Genomic DNA, 19,919 nt, shown 5'->3' on the forward strand with positions numbered 1-19,919 from the left:
TCCGTTGTTTATTTGTTTTCTAATTTGTGGAAGGAACAAGGCAGAATAAGCTCTTATTTGTAGGAAGTAGGGAAGTAGTTTAAAGACTTTTTTTTTGTTTTATAAGTAGAAAACCTTTGTGGAAGGAATGGGTACTCCATATCTTGATTATTTATTAATGCCACTCGAATATATAACTATTCAGAAAGATGCATTTCCTGCTTCCAGAACATCTGCATGATTTTCAAAAAGCCAAGGGCTTATAGGAAACTTCTCAGTCACTAAAATCTCTCTGTTCATATCTGTATGGATAAGCTCATAACAATACTGGTTCCAAGACCAGAAGGATGCTGATGACCTGCTTAGCACAAACAAGGACTGTGACACATTGAAGACTAGCTTCTTTACCTTTTTTTTTTTTTTTTTTTTTTTTTTTTTTTAAGCTACCAAGTAATTAAATTGAATTCATTCCACCAAGTGGTAACTTGAACACAAATCTCCTTCATCCATAAAACTGACATTATGGTTCCTCACACACTTGGTGCCCCCTGACTTAGTGTACACATGGGATGCATATACAACACGTGGTTGATTTGAAAGACTTGGAAAAAAGAAAAAAGAAAAAAGAAAAAAGTTTCTAAATCTTTTTGTTTGGTTGTTTTTGTTACAGTGTCTGCTGTGGCCACTTCATGTGAAATCCTGCCTAGCAGACAAGAGGAATCCATAGCTCTCTGAAACCACACCCTTATAAACAGATAAACTACCTTACCTATATGGGAAAACACACAGACACACACACACACACAAATATTATAAAAAGAGATAGTGTCCATACCCTGGTAAGGTCCATGCCAAGTTTAAGCTGAGAGATGAGATGGAGAATTACACTACGCTGATCTTCCATGACTCCTAAATCCTCCTCTTCATTATCTTCAGTATCTGTCATTTCATCTTCAACTAGGATCAACTCAGAAGCTGAATGCTGAAACGAAAAGAAACATCACCATCTGGACTAAAAGATGCAATATGTTTTTTCCCCACTATATATGTATAAAATGGAGCTGGCTCAAGGGAACAAAAGACAGCCTCTGTTAAAAAAATAAATAAATAAAAGTACAAAATTAAAAAAAAAAAAGCCAGTGATGTACAGAGTATTTTGATCTTATCCTCAGAACAACTGTGGCAAGTATCATCGGATGCTAATTTACACATTGTCTTCCCATATACATATTGCAGCGATGTCAGCCAAAAAATAAAATAAAAAAGTCATAGCACATTAAAGTAACAGCTTTTCTTTTTATTAAATAGAGATATACCATTGAAAATGAGTCTTCAAGAGTTTTTTGTAAACCTCTCCAGAAATATTCATAATTCTCACCCAGGTATTGCACGACCTGATTTCACTTTTTTTCCCCCCTTTTCCTCTATCCAAGTTCAGAAGTTAGATACTTAGGTAAGCCTCAAATAAAACGTTAATCAGCGCTCATTGACCACTACAGCAAAGACTATCAACAGAAGAAGACAGAGACTATAAAGTACACAACTTTTGGAGAGAAAAAATAAATAAATAAACAAGTAAAATAAAGAAATGAGACAATTAGATTACTGGGGGTAAGGCAATGCCATGGGTCTTTATGCCATTTGCAACGTTATGCACAATATCACAGCACAATAGCGATGCTGCCCATTTTCCAGACAGCTGAAGATCAAGAAAGAGGCATCATGACGTCTCCCTTCAAGAGGAACTTGACAAGAGAAAGGGCTAATGATTTGTGACACTTTATTTCCCTTCAGAGTTTCCAATATATTAACAATAACAGCCCAAACAGGTGGTGGGTTTTTTTTTTTGTTCAATCCACCGAAACCGCTCTGCAAGCCTTCCAGATGTATCTTCAGGTAACTTTGTCTTTAAAATAAAAAAAAAGTTGGGTTATTCATCTGAAACACGTACAGCCCAGAATTTCGTTATTCCCCAAGGAGTCCGTGCTGTAACTACCTGCAGAAGTGGGAATTCCTTCGTGCTAAGCAACACATTCCTGCAGAAACAGCCAGCTTGCTGCGTTAAAGGGGAAGGTTTTCAGCTCACTAAAAGTCTTGGCAACTGAAAAGTTTCATTAAAAATAGCTGATAGTCAAAATGAGGTCTCAGAGAAAGTATTTCTGAACGATCACATTAGAGATCCCTCAGGTGAACAACAGCTTGTGTAATGAGAGTGCTTCGGAAATTTATTTACTGCACATTTCCAAGATTTTAATTACATTTTTATTTCCTTTTGAAAACAAACAAAAAAAAACTTTTTTTTTTTTTTAATTAAATACATGTTCAGGTGGCTATTCACAAAAGCATATCTATTTGGTGAAATCCAAGGCCATTTAAAAGACACTTTGCAATTACTTTTTTTAGAAAGTAGAATATGTAGCTTACATAAAACAGAATCTGGAGAGCTGTAACCTCAGCAGCTTGGTGCTTTTCAAAAGGACAAAGCCACACTTTCCTCTTCCCACTCCCTCAGCAAATAAAAGAACAGAACAGTAAGCACTTTCCTCCCAAAACACACAGAAGCTGATGCCTTATTGACAGGTTCAATCAACAGAAAGCCTGACAACCTCATCCAAAATCATCAGTCGGGGAGACACAAAATAGCAGAGCCCGGCCCCGTTGTCGGGGCTGTAATTCATCTGGGGGGACTGTGGAAAAAGCAGAACTTACAGCAGGCGTTTCCACAGGAGGTTTCCCTTTGATCCAGCTTGACCTCATTGAGAGCACCGAGCTGAATAAGCACTGCTTCTTCTGCTACTGCCATGAACCGAGCTCGCGGCAAACAAGCTCCAGCAGGAATTAATAGTGCGAGGGAAAAGCAAGGGAACCTCCCTTCCTCACTCCCACCCCCTTTTTTTTTTTTTTTTATCCTTGATATCCAACGAGTTTGAGAGTGTGTGCTGGATGTCAATCTGCTCCTTGCGTTTCTAGTCACATGGCATTGAGCTCAGGGAGCTTAGCTGCAAACAGCTCCAACGGGGAAAACCTTGCTGCTGTTTCCCAGAGGATATCCCGGTGGGCTGCGCTCCAGGGGTGGACTGGGGGCAGAATGATGGAGAAAGAGAGACAGAGAGACAGAGACAAAGTGCTAACAGGTAACAAGCTTTAAAGTTAACATGTAACAGCTCCGTAACTTCTAATATTAACAGCATCAGAAAATCAACAATCTACACATCAACTAGGTTACAGAACGAAAAATACAGAGAATTTTCTTTTGCTTCTGAAGACTGCACATTCAGCCAGGGACAGAAACCCTTCCTTCCTGCCTGCTAAAGCAGGTATTACCTTTCTGTGCCTTTCAAAGTGCTCCTGACAAAACAACTGCCCCTGGTTGCTCCTGGACAAAACGAACACAGCAGGAGGGAGCAGCTCTAGAAGCAGTCTGGCTGTTCAGGAAAGAGGTTTTTGCATTGTTTTAAATGACTTGCTGCTCATCAGGGAGGGTAATCAGTACAACGTAACATTGGGATCAAGCGTGTTTAATGACCATTCTGCAATAAAGACTGTAGTTTTAATTATCTTAGCTATTTTAAGATGTGCAAGGGCACTGAAAATCCCATTGCTCTACTCATTACCACGAGAGCTTTCAACACACTGGTGAGCTCCAGTGCGTGCAGAATGACATCAGTTGTCTGCAGCCTTCCTCATTTTCCAAGGAAATAAGAATTTAAGTGGCAGGTTAAAATTGTCGTCACCGTAACTGAATGGCAGTCACCTTCAGTAAGCAATATCCTTCACATATTTTCTTCTTTTCATTTGCTGTTCTAAGGTACAGAAAACAGAAATTTGGTTTTCAACAAATGCAAACTTTCTTCAAGCAAACAAACTAACAACAAAAACACACACCACCATGTAAGCACAATAAAGGGTGTTAGGACATGCAGCTACAAAATACAAAACTTCTGAATCTTTAAAATGCCACGAAAGTGCAACCAGGCTTTTATTTCTTCTTCTTTGAACAGAAAATAGTATGCACTTCAGTATAAACCTACACGTAAGCACCCAGCAGAATGCAGAAGATTACACTGATTATCCTTTAATGGCAGCTTTTCTGAATTATTACACATACGACTGATTTTTTTCCCCCTTGTAACATAAAATTGCAAAGCTGAACTAGGAAAGCAGTGAGCTGCTCCATTCCCGTGTGGTCAGTGCCTAAAGTAAAAGCTATTGAGCCGTGCAGCCCAGGCTGGGAACAAACAACAGAGCTGGGCTTGGGGGCCAACCCTGGGAATCAAATACTGAACCTTTGACGAGCAAGCACCAAAGGGCAGCCTACATTTAAACTCATTTTAATCAACAGTGGGCTGAAGTACCACGATTCTTCAGAAAAACCTGAATGTAAACAGCAGGCCACTTCTAGAAATACCTCTTAAGGTTTTAAGCTTCCTGCTTCAGAGTTTAAAAGCAGAAGACGTGAAAACACGCTCTCGAAGTGATCCATTATAAACAAGTCACTTCATTAGAACTGGGCTCAATTAATTTAGAAAGGTCATCTGCTGGGATAAGAAACTGATGTTCTTGTCAGCGGTCTTCATCAGACGACATGATGATTCTTTGTTAAGATGAAATCTGTACGGGAAAGTAACAGCTGCTGAAGGAAACGCTGCATTTTTAAAAATTCCTCAGGAAAAAGACATTTGCACGACCCTGGGGTAGAATCACGGAGTTAAGTGTTTGTTTCTATCAAAGGGCAAAACTCCCTCTCTTCTTCCAAAGCCTCTTCCACACATTTCAATTTTTTCAAATGTTATCTGTTGTGCTGCAAATCGATTTTAGATAATTAGTTCAGTGCTAAGGCTCGGGGCTCAATTTCCAACATGCTTCACACGTCGTATCATGCAACAGAGCACGGCATAGATCTTATCTAGTGTATTTGGGGAGTGAGGGAGGAGGTTGTAGAAAACAAAAAAATGCAGAATCATTGCATCATTTAGGTCAGAAGAGATGCCTACTAGTCCAAACCAGCTAGAGATGGTTGCCCAGGACTGTGTCCAGTTGGGTTTTGAGTAGAGATGGAGAGACTCCACACCTCTGAGCAACCTGTGCCACTGTTTGAATGACATTAAAGAAGTGTTTTCTGATGTTCACGCTTGTCTTTCTCATGCCCGTTGCCTCTTGTCACATCACTGGAGGAGAGTCCAGCTCCCTGCTCTTCACACGAGCCCATCAGGTACTTACAGCTGTTGATGAGATCCCCTGACCCTTCTCTTCTCCAGGCTGAGCAGTCCCAGCTATCTCAGCTCCTCATGACGTGAATGCTCCAGTCCCGTAACCACCATAGTGGCCCAGCACTGGACTTGCTCCAGAAAAGCCATGTCTTTCTTGTAGTGGGGAGCCCAAAACTGGACACAGCACTGCAGATGTGGCCTCGTCGGTGCTGAGCAGAGGGAAAGGGGTCACTTCTTTGACCTGCTGGTGACATTCCTCCTAACGCAGCCCAGAAGGCTGTCAGTCCTCTCTGCTCTCCCCACATCCTCCAAGCCAGTCACCTTGTTGTAGGTTACCATATTGATAGAGCATGCAAATTTGTAAATCCATCCTGCCTACTCCTGGTCATGTTTTTCTGTTTGGAAATGGCTTCCAGGGTTAGTTATTCCACCATCTTCCAGGGACTGAGGTGAGACTGTCCAACCTGCAGTTCCCCACATGTTCCTTCTTGCCCTTCTCAAAGAAAGCATGACATATACTTTCTTCCAATCTTCATGAACTCCTCCCAATCACCACAACCCTTCAAAGATAATAGACAGTGACCCTGCAATTACATTGCCCAGCTCCCTCCACGCTCATATAGATGTGCCCTGTGAGGCCCCCCAGATTTATGTCCTTTCAGTTTAAGTGCTCCTGGTCCTTCTCACCAAGGGTGCATCTTCCTTCCTTGGTACCTTCTCAGAGGCTTGAGATTCCTGAAGGCTGATCTTAGAGTAAGGAATAAGGCAAACAAGACGTGGCAGAACTCAGAACTCCATCATAGTAGTAAGCACTCCACAATCATAATAAGCAGAGACCATACGCATCCTGACACGGACACACTGAGGACTTGCACAAGACTCATAAGGCAATTCTGTGTGTAACTGGACCAAAGTATTTTAAGAATTTTTATTAAGACATAGAAAAGCTTTCATACAGTACAAGAACTGTAGTCAGGAGCAAGAGGATGACTCTCATAAGCTTAAGACATCTGCATAAAAAGGCACAATTTCATTATATTGCAAGAGAATTAGCCCTTAAGTCTTTCTATATTCAAAAGAATTGCCAAATGATACTACAGAGTAACACCGTACAAAACACTTCTGCACTGAGAGAAAGGTGGAATAAATCAGTTGCAGGTCTTGTTCAGAATCAACATTAAGCAGAATTAGCATTCTCAGACTAGGCAAGTAATGCTGTATTTTCTGTAGAGTCATCTGATTACAATTAGTTCTACTGGTGCACATAAAAGTCAAAGGCTTCATTTTAATTTCCAGACTCCCTTCATAATGATATAGGTTTACAAGCATCATTTACATTTGCATTTGTGTAACTTGCGAGATTGCAAACAGGTTTTCTGTGGGTGTAAGATTAAATATAACTCAGTGTAAGGCCAGAGAGTTTTAGAATATTTACACTAATGTGACAAATTGGCTCCAGACGAAGTTCACTCATCTCAACCCCAGAATTAGAGCTCTCTTTGTACAGTAAATACATTAACAATCCCCCAAAAGTGATAATAAATAATGAGCTGTCGGCTTCTTGCAGAGCTTGTCGCTGTATCAGAATTGACACAACTGTACAAAACTGCATGTGTCACACGTCTTTTTCCAGCACGTACACCTTTGAAATATTTAATTGCATTTTCTACCAGCTGTGGCATGCACCTGATAGAAAAACGTGAGCTTACTGCACCCCATCCATTACCGGCAGTGATTTGAATTTGATTTAGCTTGTCCAGTAAGTTGCATTTATTAAACTATTTTATACACAGACTAGCATATTAATGTGCTGTGAAAAGAGTAATTCCTATATAAAACACTGAAATGAACAGATATCAAATAGAAAATTTCAGTTGACGTTAACCTAAATATTGAAACAAACAATGCATTTAGTTCAAACACATGAGAAAGACAGAAATCACTATCATCTAAGCACTTCTCTAACTTGCAAATGCATCGTAATTTACAGATTAACACGTTTAAGCTTATCCATAAGGTACCAACACTTTTTTTTTTTTTCTTTTTTTAAAATATATCCAGCAAGCTCCTGCATCTCCTTAAATAGGCTTTTCTCCCCTTCAAGAACACTCCGAATAAAACAAAACAGAAAAGACTTGTCGCAACAGTTACCACCACGCCGTTACACAACCTAAATGCACAGGAGGGGAAAGAAGAGGGTTGGAAAAGCAGGGCTAGGGTGAACTCAGGTTATTCGTTGCTTCAGCCTCGGCCTCCACATCACACGTACAAGCGGATCTTAAATGGGGACTTTAGAAAGCAAAACTTATTGCAGCTCATACACTTTAATTTCATCCTCACGAAGTTCTCTGAAAAGCAGCAAAATTAGGTGAGGCTCAGCTGATTTTCTCCATCTATTCTGAGTATTTCATAGGAGCTGTCCCATCTGCCACATTTATCACCAGCTTTGGCTTTAATTGCTGGGAAAATTTTTCCACACTATTAATATACAAGAAGTCTACCACCTCAGGAGGGGGGAGACAAACCACTTTAACCACTTTTCCTAGATTTAATACCGATGAATGGAAATTAGGGTTAAGATGTTGTCTAAAATATGAATACAAATACCAGAGGATGATAATCAAATGAGGATTTTACTACTAAAAAGTAAGCATGTTATAACTTATACCTAACAGTATGGCAAGAAAAAATATCTTTCTTTTTGCTTTGCGAGTCATCTACATACAGATCCCATCAGCAAGACAGCTGATTTCTCCTCCTTCCAACTGCATGAAGGAAAAATGACATAATAGGCATATTTTCTACTTACCTAAACTACAGATACCAAGAAAAATAATCCACATGTACCTGTCTGGATAGGTAACTGCTGCATTTGGTTTTGGAACATGAGAGAGAGGGCTGAACATTTATATAATCCTGGATATATAGTTCATCACTGATAAGTAAAACGACAAAATATTTAGCAGAAAAAGTTTGCATCAGTTAATAATGCCTACAAAGGGCCCAGAAACTAATTTCTTACCAAAGCTGTTATTTGCGAATGGTAATTCAGATATCCAGAGAAAATAGTATTCTTCAAACAGGACTATCAATTAAAATATCAATTTTTTGTATATGGATTTTTTTAATGTATTTTGTGAGTCGTTTTATTTTGGTTTTGTTAGGCTACAAACACTGGATGTTCTGAAAATCTCTCTGGCTAAGGACAAGCGCAAGGATGGCAGTGTGGCAATGTGGACAACCTCTCTGTCACACAGGATTTTAGATGCATCAAGTAAGAGCAGTCATTCAGTCATTTACTGACTCCAGTAATACCTTGCTCATTTCAGGAGATCCTTCACTACGAAAGAAGTAGGCGAAGTCCATTGTGCAGAAATGCATCTTGATACTAATACCTAGTAAATGTAGACAAGCTGACATACAGATGATGCAAGCAGTGGGAATAATCACAAAACCTGTATCTTAGGTGACAAAAAGGTCTGTAATCTTTTCCTTCCCAGCAAAAGCAATCTGCCAGGCATCTGAAGACAAGAACATTATCTGGATATTCACTATTATGACAGCTTCACTAACACACACCTGTTATTTTTTCAGAATCTCTGGGAGCAGAGATACAAATCTCTGGGAGCATTTATACAAAAAGAACAAACTCAGAAAACTTCTCCTGCTCTGGAGAACTGCTTCAACTCTGACCTGTGACCATATTTGGGTGGTAAATATAATGATATAACAGTAGAGAGGAGCAGATAACAAAGAGATTTAAGAATAAAAAGCTTTGGTTTGTTGTTATGAAAAAATGCGTGTCACGTGAAACACAAGGAATCTACATCCATGTTGCATTTTAGCCCGTGTAAGTCTTCAGAAAAATATAGTAGAAACAAACTATGGACGTGATTATGTTTTCTTTAGAATAAAGTAATCATCATCAGTCAACATCCTTTTAAACACAGAGATCCTCAGTTGGGTTACCTACAGCACTGTAATCCTGTCACGCACTAAATCATGTTTGTTGGACACCTTTTTTCCCCTATATGTTCATATCTTCTTCATATGGAAAATTCCTCTTGCTTAGCTTCACTTCCATAAACCAAAAGCAGTCAGTACTGAAAAGCAGCTCATTCCTAAACACAGACTCCACAGAAAAGATTAAGTATCAGTACCAGTCCGTGCATCTTGTGAGCATCTCTCATTAAATGAGAGCTACTGAATTACAACACTGTTTAATGTGAATCCTAGAACACCAGAGGACTTTATAGTATTGCATAAATTCTGTAAGAACTGCAAATAAATATTTTTCATCACTGGTATCATCAAAAAAAGAGGAAAAAAGTAACAGCAACATGAAGAACAAAGAAAGAAAAATGTTCAAAGAGAAAAGCCCCACTGACTTGTCCTAAATAGAGGCAAAGAAATGTGAAGGCTAGTGTAAACCTCGATTGTGAATTTTATGCTAATCTAAAAACACAAGAAAAATAGTACAGCATCACAAAATAAAGAATTCCAGCAAAACCTATTTCTAATGCTAGGAAGTCATTAGTGAAGCAAAACTTCCCAAAAGATACTCAGATTTGTTTTGAGAATCAGATTTTTAGAAGCACGATGACTATAAATACAGCATCGAACACTCCTCAAAATAAGTTACTGATCTTTTACAAGCTTGCAGACTGTGGTATGGAAAGGACAGACTCCCAACACCAGCCAGGCAAAACTTTAGAGACTGTGAGGGGTCTGAAAGCCACATACACCTGTAATTTTGGGGAACTAGGGACAAAGGGAGGAACATGGAGGAAAGCATGGCAGAAGATTTTACTCTGTAGACTTCCTTCTGTATTCGAAAGTATCCTCTCTAGACTGAGATCCTTGGGGAGAAACCTGAAGAACTGGGAGCAACATGCCTCTCATCCCCAACAAAGAAGGGAAAGACAAACACTTTTTTGGCGAGGTACTCAGCAGGTAGTGTTAGTCACCCACCATCCCGTACAGCATGCTAGTAAGGAAAGGCATCACACTTAAATGAGCCTTCACTCACATCAACAGAATCCCTAGCGCTTTAATGTTCTGCTTTGACCAGAGAAAGGCTCAGGTACTTGTTCAGACTCCAGAGCAAGCAGTCACTGGTTATCAGAATGCAGGTCTCATATCTGATAGTTGGAAATCACTGCCTTTACAGCTTATGACCTATAAACAATACCATAAAAATTTTAAAAAAAGTCAAAAGCCAAAGGAGGATTCATATTCTTTCTAGTATGTTTTCACACTACATCAATTTATAAACTTAGAAAATGCAGGGAGGGCACAAGACAGAGTATGACTCTTCTCAGAGGTGCACAGCAATAGGACGACAGGAAACAGACAAGCACAGGAAATTCCAGACAGGTATTGGAAAGAAAAAATTACCACAAGGATGGTCAAATACTGCAACAGGCCATGCAGAGAGGCTACAGATGAAACAGCTGAGGCCAGTTTGGATGATGCTTCACTTAGCAACATAAAGCAATTCCAACCTGAGACAAATAGTCTTTGTAAAAGAGTTCAACCCAACTTACTGAAGTCTAATTAAGTTACTGATAGCCTTAATGAGCTGGGTAAGCTTACTAATAGACAGTGTGGCCAAGCACGCCTCTATAAACATGCTAAGAAATAAAACTGACAGCACAAAGCAAATCAATTAGCACACGACAAATCAATTAGTGCACCTTCTTGAAATAAAATTAATATTGGCTTTGGAGCTAGTTTTGCAGAGGGCACAAGTTTTATAATGAGCAGAATAAGCAGTCAATCCATTTTAACTCAGTTTTTAAACTTTACTGCAAGGGAACCTGAATTCTTTATATTCCAATGATTAATTTTCATTGAAATTCACTGGTTATTGTGGAATGCCAAATGAATCAGAGCCTCATGTTTAATCAAATTAGATGTAAATTTTGTATTAGTTTCTTTTTATTTTAAGTAGAATATTACTCTTAAATATATCTTACAGATATTAGGTGGAATACATGCATTTTGGGTGTTGGACTGATTCAACAGAAATGCAAGGGCTTCCGCAGGAGATTAATTTGCACCTACCATTTACATAAAAGGTTTTGCTAGAGATTGTTTGCTGACACAGTAACTATTCCAGAAGCCTAACCAATAAAAAAAAAATCAAGATTAGTTAGATTATCTTAGTCATTGTCTATCAGTGCTGCTGTAGCAGGCTTACGGTCATTTAATTCTACTTTTAGTATAATTGTACATTTAATCCCTAAATATATCTTCCCTGGAAATTTTCAATTGATTATCTCAGAGTTCATTTTTCAGATGGTCTGATAGCGAATGGATTAACTGGTAACATCTTTGCCCAGAGGTTAAATTTATCTATCCAAGTCATTACAGGCCGTTTACCGTGCTCTTCAGCCCAAAAAGTACTTAATCACGCAGAAAGCAAAAAGCAGAACATGCTCAGAAATCCTGTAATGTCAGTATCAAACAACGAAAAGGGACTTTGTGATACTGCAAATATTACTTTCCCACCCTGATCTGTTTTCTTTCCATTACTGCGTTACTTTCCATTACTTGTGGCTAACACTGTATGCTCATTGCTAAGCTGATCTCCCAACATTAATTACATTTATGTCAAGGACAAAAAGGAACTAGGAAACACTAGGAAAAAATTACAGTAGGAAACAGCGTCTTGGACAGGTCTGCCAAGAGTCAGATACCTACAGAAAAGATAATATTGAATTAGAGATCACTTCTTGTATCTCGCTTAGTTTCTAAAATTACAGAAACACTTGAAATTATTTCTTAGCACACAGTCTGTAATGGCTCTAAAGGCTGAAGGGCTCTGCAGAGGATGAAATATCATTGTATTAGGATCCATACTGATTTAAAGATAGAAAACAACTTCAACCAGAAAGAACCTATTACATGAAGAGATTAGACAAAAACAGTCTTTTAAAACGAAGAACAAAACAGTTCAGTGCCTCAGCTGAGAATAGCACAGTTCCTTCCTACAGCTGAAAATATTAAAGTTCAGATCATACAGGGGACAGAAACACCCTTGATGATCTGGAGTTGACTGCACTTGTGCCGGACTGACAGTCACTATCACAATTAAAACCTGGTTAGATAATCAGAGCTAAGCCTCGATCCTAGAGAGCTAAAACTTCAATCCTATTAAAAAGACACCTCGGTATGGAACATGTGTGCAGTTCTCACGCACACAAGCAAGAGAAAGTTTGGGACAGGAAGGCAGAGAGACTGCAAAGATGCCAGATCCCCAGGATGGTAGGAATCAGCTGGCACGGCAAGTTAAGGCATAAAAATCACATCAAGAGAGCTAAATTGCAGATGTAGCTACGGCATGATTTTTGTAATAATTCTTAACCAAACTGATAGATCTAAAGAAAATTACTCCTTCCCTCTCCGGTCTCCCATACGAACAGCCTGTTTCCCATTTGTGTTTGGCTGCCAGGGGAAGTATTTGGGCCTGCAGTCCCATTTTGTTTGCTCAGGAGGGGAATTCTGACACCCAAGATGACAATTAGTTGAACTGGAAGAGCAGTGCTCACATGGAAGTGATTCACAACTTTATTCTGCTAAAGCACAAAGTTATTACAATTGAATTTATTATGAGACTCAGTATTTCAAAACTAATCAATGTCAAGGCTTTTAGAAAGAAATTGTAGAATTGTCAACCATTACATGAAGCAAGCAGGTCATTGTTTGCTGCAGACTGAATGGGGATCAAGTTCACATCACCATTCTGAATCTCGTCCACAGGCCTAGTTGGCCTGTTCTGCTTTACAGGAAAAATCCTATATAATACCTTGAAATTATAGCTTAAACCAGAAAGTTCAACCACGTTCATTAGGGTATGCGCTAAATGTATTTTAAGTCATCTCACACCCGATGTAGAATAGCTCCGTTCAGATCAGCCCTTATTCCTACTTGTGCCTGATGTTTCAGGCAGACTGACCAAAAACATCCAGAAGTGTGAACTAAATAAAAACTTAAAGATTTGAAGTATGAAAGTATGAAAGTATGAAAAATGAAAGATATCTGCACTTCACGATCAGTGGTTACTTCTTCCAGTTAAGATGTCAGGATTTAACCTCATGCCGTCACATATCACAACCCTAAAATGCAATTCTCATTTGGGAAGAAAAACCAATAACACCAACAGTAACAACAAAGGAGATGATAAAAGAGGCGAGGAAATACACATGAAAATCATTTCTGCTACAAGATCTTTTATTTTTTCAGTTAGTTTAAGCAATATCTCAAATGATATCCCTATACTTAGGCACAAGAAACACCCTTAATAACAAAAGCAAGTAAACACCAACGCATTGTTTAAAAAAATAAGACTCTTTAGCTGCTACATTATTTCACCAGGGGAGAAATTCCAACCTGAAACCCTAATTGTGTGACCAACTAAAAAGAAATGTTTTCTTTCGGTTATATATGGTATCAAATTTCAACTCTTGAACTTATACCTCTAAAGAACTTATACCCCTAAAGAATGCTTATGTATTAAAGTGAAATTGCATCAGGTGTGCCTTGTTTTTTTTCTAGAGGGATATTCTAAAGATCCATGCTTTCTTCATAAACATATTAAAAAATGCAGAAAAAAAAAAACAAGTCATTGGTTTTTTAATGATGTTTCTTAATGCAGTGCTACAAAGCCTCTACATGCTGTGCTGAGAATTAACATAACTATCACTAAACACATTCAGCAACTTGGCCATGTTGCCAGGAAACTGCTGCCAGCAGCAGCCTCCTAGATCAGGGAAGATTCCCGATAGTCCCCCCACCAGAAAATATCTTTTTTTCCTCTTAAGATCACTGCTGATCCACATACCTAAAATGATCGTTTCCTTATAAGTAACGTTCTAGAAGAGAAGTAGCCAAGTCGGTTGTTCGTCAAGGGCAGCAGCTTAATGGTGTTTTCTATTTCAGACTGCAGGTCAATTCACAATTTGTTTAGTTGGTGCATCTAATACATTACGCTGAATGTCAGCCAAAAAGCTCTCTCCCATTTCTTTGTGGTTTAGCTTCTAAGGGACAGAGGAAATAGCGTAAAAATACAAAATCCTTTCTTTAAAAAAAGTCAAGGCATGGTCAAAGAAGAAACCAGAATTAGTTTTAAGAAACCAGAATTAGTTTTGACAGCACTGAAAGACAAACCAGCACTCTCTTGCCATGACTTCTTTAAAATTAAGGATCACTTCTGACAGGGATACTTTGAAAGCTAGCCTCATTTACACACTATCAACTTATACAGAGATGAGGACCAGCCAGGGATTAAATTGTTGTTCTTTCGTGTTTGTTTTTGGTGTGGGGTGTTGGGTTTTTTTGTTGGTGGTGGCTTTTTCCTTTCTTTTTGAAGAAAATCATTGAGAGAACTGAGCATTGTTTGAATGACACTTGTGGATTCCTCTTTTTTTCTTTCCACACCTAAAAGCAACTACCAGATAAACAAAAAAAAAAGTCAGGGTCTTCAACATCACGAGTTTCTTAACAATGACATCTAGATGCATTATCTCATTCCCTGCTGATGTCACTGCCATTACTAACAAGGATGCATCTGGACCAGGAAATAAGTGGAATATGGTGATTTGCAGTCGCTTTTATATATAATCTCACATACTAAGTAAGTAGCACAATCACTGCTTTTTATACTTTTGAATGTAAACCGGGTACTCAGTGCCACTCTTACTCAGACACGACAGGACAGAATATATTTGAAAATATGCTGAAATGGACATGTGGAATTTTTAAAAAAGCGTTAAGTAGAACACCTTTGATAGCTTGGAAAATTATATTTAAAAAAAAGTCAGACACCACCTTGTGGGTGACTGCCTGGGTCAGGTAGCATCCTTAGCAAGATAACAATTGCTCAAAAGATTTTTCTCTTCTACAAAGCCTGTTCTTCTCCAACCCTCCATTCTCTAGTCACAGCACCAGGAAGCTCCAGCCCCATTTGACACTTTGCTCAGGTTATACAGCTGGGCAGAAAACCTGCAGCGTTTTAGAAAAACTTGATCTCTTCTCCCAGGCAAAGATCTGACCCCAGCAATCCAAAGAGGTATAACCATAACAGGGCATGATAAATTGCTAGATCTGAAGCTGAACATGAAAACAACAAAAGCCCTAACTTACGTTAGATGCAACTGTTCACCTCTTCCACAACTCCGGTTTTGTGCTTCAGTCTTCCAATAGCACACTGGTGACTTGATCAAAATTGAAAATCTATCAGGTACTTTTGCAAGAACACTTCAATTTCTGAGTCAACAGTATCGGTCTTGGGTGGCATGAAGCACACAAAGACACTGTGGAAGGGATACAGCTTTGGACAGAGCTTTCAGTAATGAATCCCCATTCAAGCCATTTTCTGGTGCAAACCCAGATTTCTGCTTGACAAATTGTACTACTATAACAAAAACTACATGTGCAAATCCAGATGCTACCTACTGCTTATGCCAAAAACACAATCCTCAGGTGAGCTTTATATAACCTAAAAATCTTTCCTTTTTTTAAGGGCTAATGCCCCAGAGGGTCCAAATGCAAGCTGCTGATTTCAGGAAGATGTCCCACAAAGCACTGAGTATTCTGTACTAAAAACAGTGTTATGCTCCCTTGCTTATTATATTCATCTCTCCAAGGGTACTCCCTTCTCAATAAATTATGAGTTCCACGAGCAAAGCATGCGTAACTCAGTATCTCCCATCAGCAGAAGAAGGGGAGGAGCTGAGACTGAAAATATAGATAGACAGTAATTGAAAACAAGTCATAAATGGCTCAGCTCAACTGCAAAATGATCCTCTAAGAAAAAAATCAGCTGCAATTTGTTTCATTAGATTTATCAGTGAGTAAAGAAGTAACTTTCAAAACAATATTCTTAAATATCACTTGTCTTAAGAAGACATGAGGAATAGCAGTTGACTTATATGAAAAAGAAATGACACAACCTCCTAGTAAGAAACAAATATAATTAATTTAAACATTGAGAGGACTGGATATTGTAACAGAATTTGAAATTACTGTCTAAGGACAAACCTGGAAGAGTACCAAAGTAACAAGTAATATTATAAGAGATCTAGTTTAGCCCAGGATCTTTTGAACTGTAGTCAACTGAAGATACTACGAAAGAACTGCAAAACCATACAGCTTTATTGATCTCCCCAGCCATTACACATTTTGTTAAAGGCAATATATTTTAATTTAAGCCATTCCAATTGCCAAAGAGCATTCACTTGTCGTAAAGGGTTTCTTCAGCTCTCTCAAAAACGTCTTTCCAGTTCTCCAGGTCTCATGTGCTCCAGGTGCCCAACAGTCTGTGAAGTCTCAGTGTGCAGTGTTTTCCTGGTGGGCAGCACTGGTATCCAGAAGCAGACAGCAGAAGCTGGAGACGTTTGGCATGGTGAGAGACTGTCAGTGCATCAGATGCCTGATACGTAGCTATGAGCCTCCTCAAAGAGTCGATGCTTCAGAACTGCCCTTTACCAAGTAAATGCCACAAAAGCACAAATCAACAGGCTGGTGCAGGATGACGTGGGCAAGTTTTGCCCATAATCACTTAACAGAAAAAGGTGGCAGAAAGCAATACAGAGCTCTTCCACTCAGAGAATAATCAGCTGTGCCCAGAGGCACACAAGAGCACTCAGCAACATGGAAGAACAAGTAGCAAGCAAATCTTGTGGTCATAATGTCTCCTATCTGTCTCAAACCAGCATAAAAAACAAGCAGCTCTTCCTACCACCAAGAAGATAGGTATGTATGCTGACAGACTGTTAATGGGTTTTACAACTGAGAAGGAGATTACATGCTTGCCACAGTCCACTGTCTGTCTCCAAAGTACCTCAGAGAAGCAAAAGCACAGAGCAATATGTAAACATTTTCTAGTTTTCAGCGTGCGCTTTTGCACAAGCCAGCATTTAAACAACTATTTCAAGCAAATAGGGTACCATAAAGAGAAAGCACAGTGAGTTATTAATACAAGCATCCACTGTCCCACATGGTTTGCATCTAATCTATGTCAAGTCTCAGATACAACAGAAATGGCCTGCTTACCTCAGTATTTGGCTGTAGTGACTGTCCATCTTGGCTTGCAGATGGTACTATTGCCCACGTAATGTTGGCACTAGCAGATGATAAGGAGCTGAGGGCACCATTTTTCAGTTGCTCTGTGGAATGTGACTTGGGCCCAGGCCATCCCAGGATACCTTCTGAAGCAGAAAACAGATGTTAACTTACAAGAAGCAGATTAAAGATTTTTTTTCCATTCCTCTCATCATTTGTTCATATTAATGAACCTGTTTTCTGTTCCTATGTTCAGCTTTACTTCAGTAACAAAAATACTCCAGCACCTCCTATGCCAATTTATCTTTTTTTTTTTTTTTTTTTTAAGTCAACGAAGGAAGATTTTACATTATTCCTACCAGACAGAATTATACATAAAGGTTATACAAACTGACACACCCTGTTGATTAAAACAAGCAAGTATACTCTACCCAGTGTTAGAATAGTTAAGAAGCTATCCAAGTCAATATTCCTGCACCTAATACAGTGAAGATATTTACCATATCTTATAAACATAGATTGGTACCAGAAGAAAAGTGCCTAACCATTTAGTTTTTGCATCAGACTCCAGTCCAAGGACTAGTTCAGGTAATATCCTGTCCGCTCCTCCCATTTATTCTGCCTGAAACCAGAGTTTCAGAAATAAAGTACAGCTGCTAAGTGAGTTTACTAGAACTAAAGCTCTTCCTAGATTAAGTGCTCAAATGTTTAACCTCTACTAAGATCATAATTCAGAAGAGTTCTCATTAGGAAGATACACACTAAATATGAATCAAACAGAACTAGATATCAGAAAAACCTCTATTGCTGGGGACACCTGATTCCCAGGACAGGCCAGTATTTAGGGAAGATAACACAGAAAAAAAAACGATCAGCCAAGAAGGCTCAGTTCCTCCCTCACTGCTCTAAACACAGTATCACCCTTCAAATCAGTAGCCCTCAGCATAGGGCTTAAATTTCAGCTATTAATTACATGCTGTTATAAAATACAGAGATATGGATAAGAAAATTGCAGCTTTTCAGTCATTACCATGATATGTATATGAAAACACAATTAGTGCCACCAGGAGAATCTCTTTCTCTCATCACTGCCAACGTTTTGAGATGATCCCAATGAACACTATTTACATTAAAGAACATGCAATTTCTCCTTCTTTATCACCAGTGGTTAATTGTAAGATCCTAGAGGTCGCCTCTAATTAAGATAAATGGTTTGATCCGGTGAGATGATGCTGTGTACTGTTATATTCTCTTAACATTTGTATTATTAAAAATAGGTCACAAATCCTATAGCTGAAATCTTACTAAATTCCAAAGATAAAATAATCACAGGACATTCCTCTCAACTAAAATGGCACTAAATTTTGATGGCATGATAAAGCTTCAGGTCTACTTGCTTAGCGTGATTGTGTGGCACCAACTTGTGAATAAACTTTAAGCAAATAATGTAAAATGATTTTCAAAGACTGGAGAAAATGGAGAAAAAACATCTTTTTTATAATATTTATTGCACATAATGACTTAAATTTCCCACTGACAAAAGAACATCTTTGTGTCTCTCATATTAGGCCTTTATTTTATATACTGCAAAGGCTTTTGGGTTATAGTAACTTTGAGGACTATGGCAGTAGATGTTTTTAAGTCCAGACTGAGTTGTGCAAACCACGAGAGAGAAAATAGTCTCTTTGTTTGACTTGCCCTACACATTGCTCTTACAGATCATGAAGCCAACATCTTATCCCATTCCAAAAACAGAATTAAATCTACACATGGTAACAGCATACGTGGCAAGACATGAAGAGTTCTGTGACTACTCATAGTTTCTCTTTTGGTCTTGAACAACTATAAAAATTGAAAAAAAAAAAAAAAAAAAAAAAAAGGATAACCACACATCCCTCAAAACAAGGTCTGATTCAGAGGATAATCTGAAGATACTTCTGGCAGATCCAAAATGGACCGTCACTCTGCATGGGAAGAAGGAAGCATACCTTCAGCATTTAGGGATAAAACTAAGTTAGAAAACTTCAAATAAAGAAGTTTGTTCCTTGGAGGGAATTCACAAGGCTGTACATTGCTAAACTTGTTTCTTTTATTTCTATCTTTCTGGTGTTAATTCATACAGATTTCAGAGAGGGAACAGAAAAATAAAATAAAATCAAGAAAATAAACTTGTTTCACTTCAGCAAAGAGTTTTATGGAGCATACCTATGCTTCTCATTCTTCATTACTTTGCAGTAAGTAATCTTGGTCTATTTTTCTGTTTCTCCCTGTCAAACAGCTGAAAAGTGAATTATTATCGTTATTTTCCCATTACAGAAAAACTAAAAAAAATTGGACTGACTGCTCTTTATGCAACTCTTTGAAAATACATCATCCACTCATTTCCTTGGGCTATCTGTTTTCTCTCTTCATACACAATCTGTTTGGCCTTTACTTTTAATTAATATATTTTTTTAATAAATTCATTTCTGTAAATAGCCACAAGTGAAAGCCATTTGAATAAACACCTTGCTTCAGGGGAAATTTGCAAGCGTGAACATTTACTTAGCCATCATTTACATATTTTTTTAAAAACACTATATCAGTTTTGCTCTTCAGTACAAACACACCTAGTAAAAAGGCGATTTACTCCTTCATCTTTCTCCCCACGTTTTAAACCCTCTC

At 38.5% G+C, this 19,919-nt stretch overlaps 1 protein-coding gene across 2 annotated transcripts in view; it reads right to left on the reverse strand.

Moving 5' to 3' along the window:
- The window catches only part of OSBPL10 (oxysterol binding protein like 10), a 112,754-nt gene that overhangs the window by 22,579 nt on the left and 70,256 nt on the right, over positions 1-19,919 (reverse strand). The window contains exons 6-7 of one of the 2 annotated variants that reach the window (XM_084510118.1): positions 17,247-17,398; positions 815-961 (exon numbers count right to left, since the gene is read on the reverse strand). In XM_084510118.1, the coding sequence (XP_084366244.1) occupies positions 815-961; positions 17,247-17,398 (299 nt within the window). Of the gene's footprint in view, positions 1-814; positions 962-17,246; positions 17,402-19,919 lie in introns of both variants that reach the window. The other variant, XM_084510117.1, reaches the window with a different exon arrangement.

Source organism: Aythya ferina, assembly GCF_964211825.1.
Source record: "Aythya ferina genome assembly, chromosome: 2".
NCBI lineage: Eukaryota > Metazoa > Chordata > Aves > Anseriformes > Anatidae > Aythya > Aythya ferina.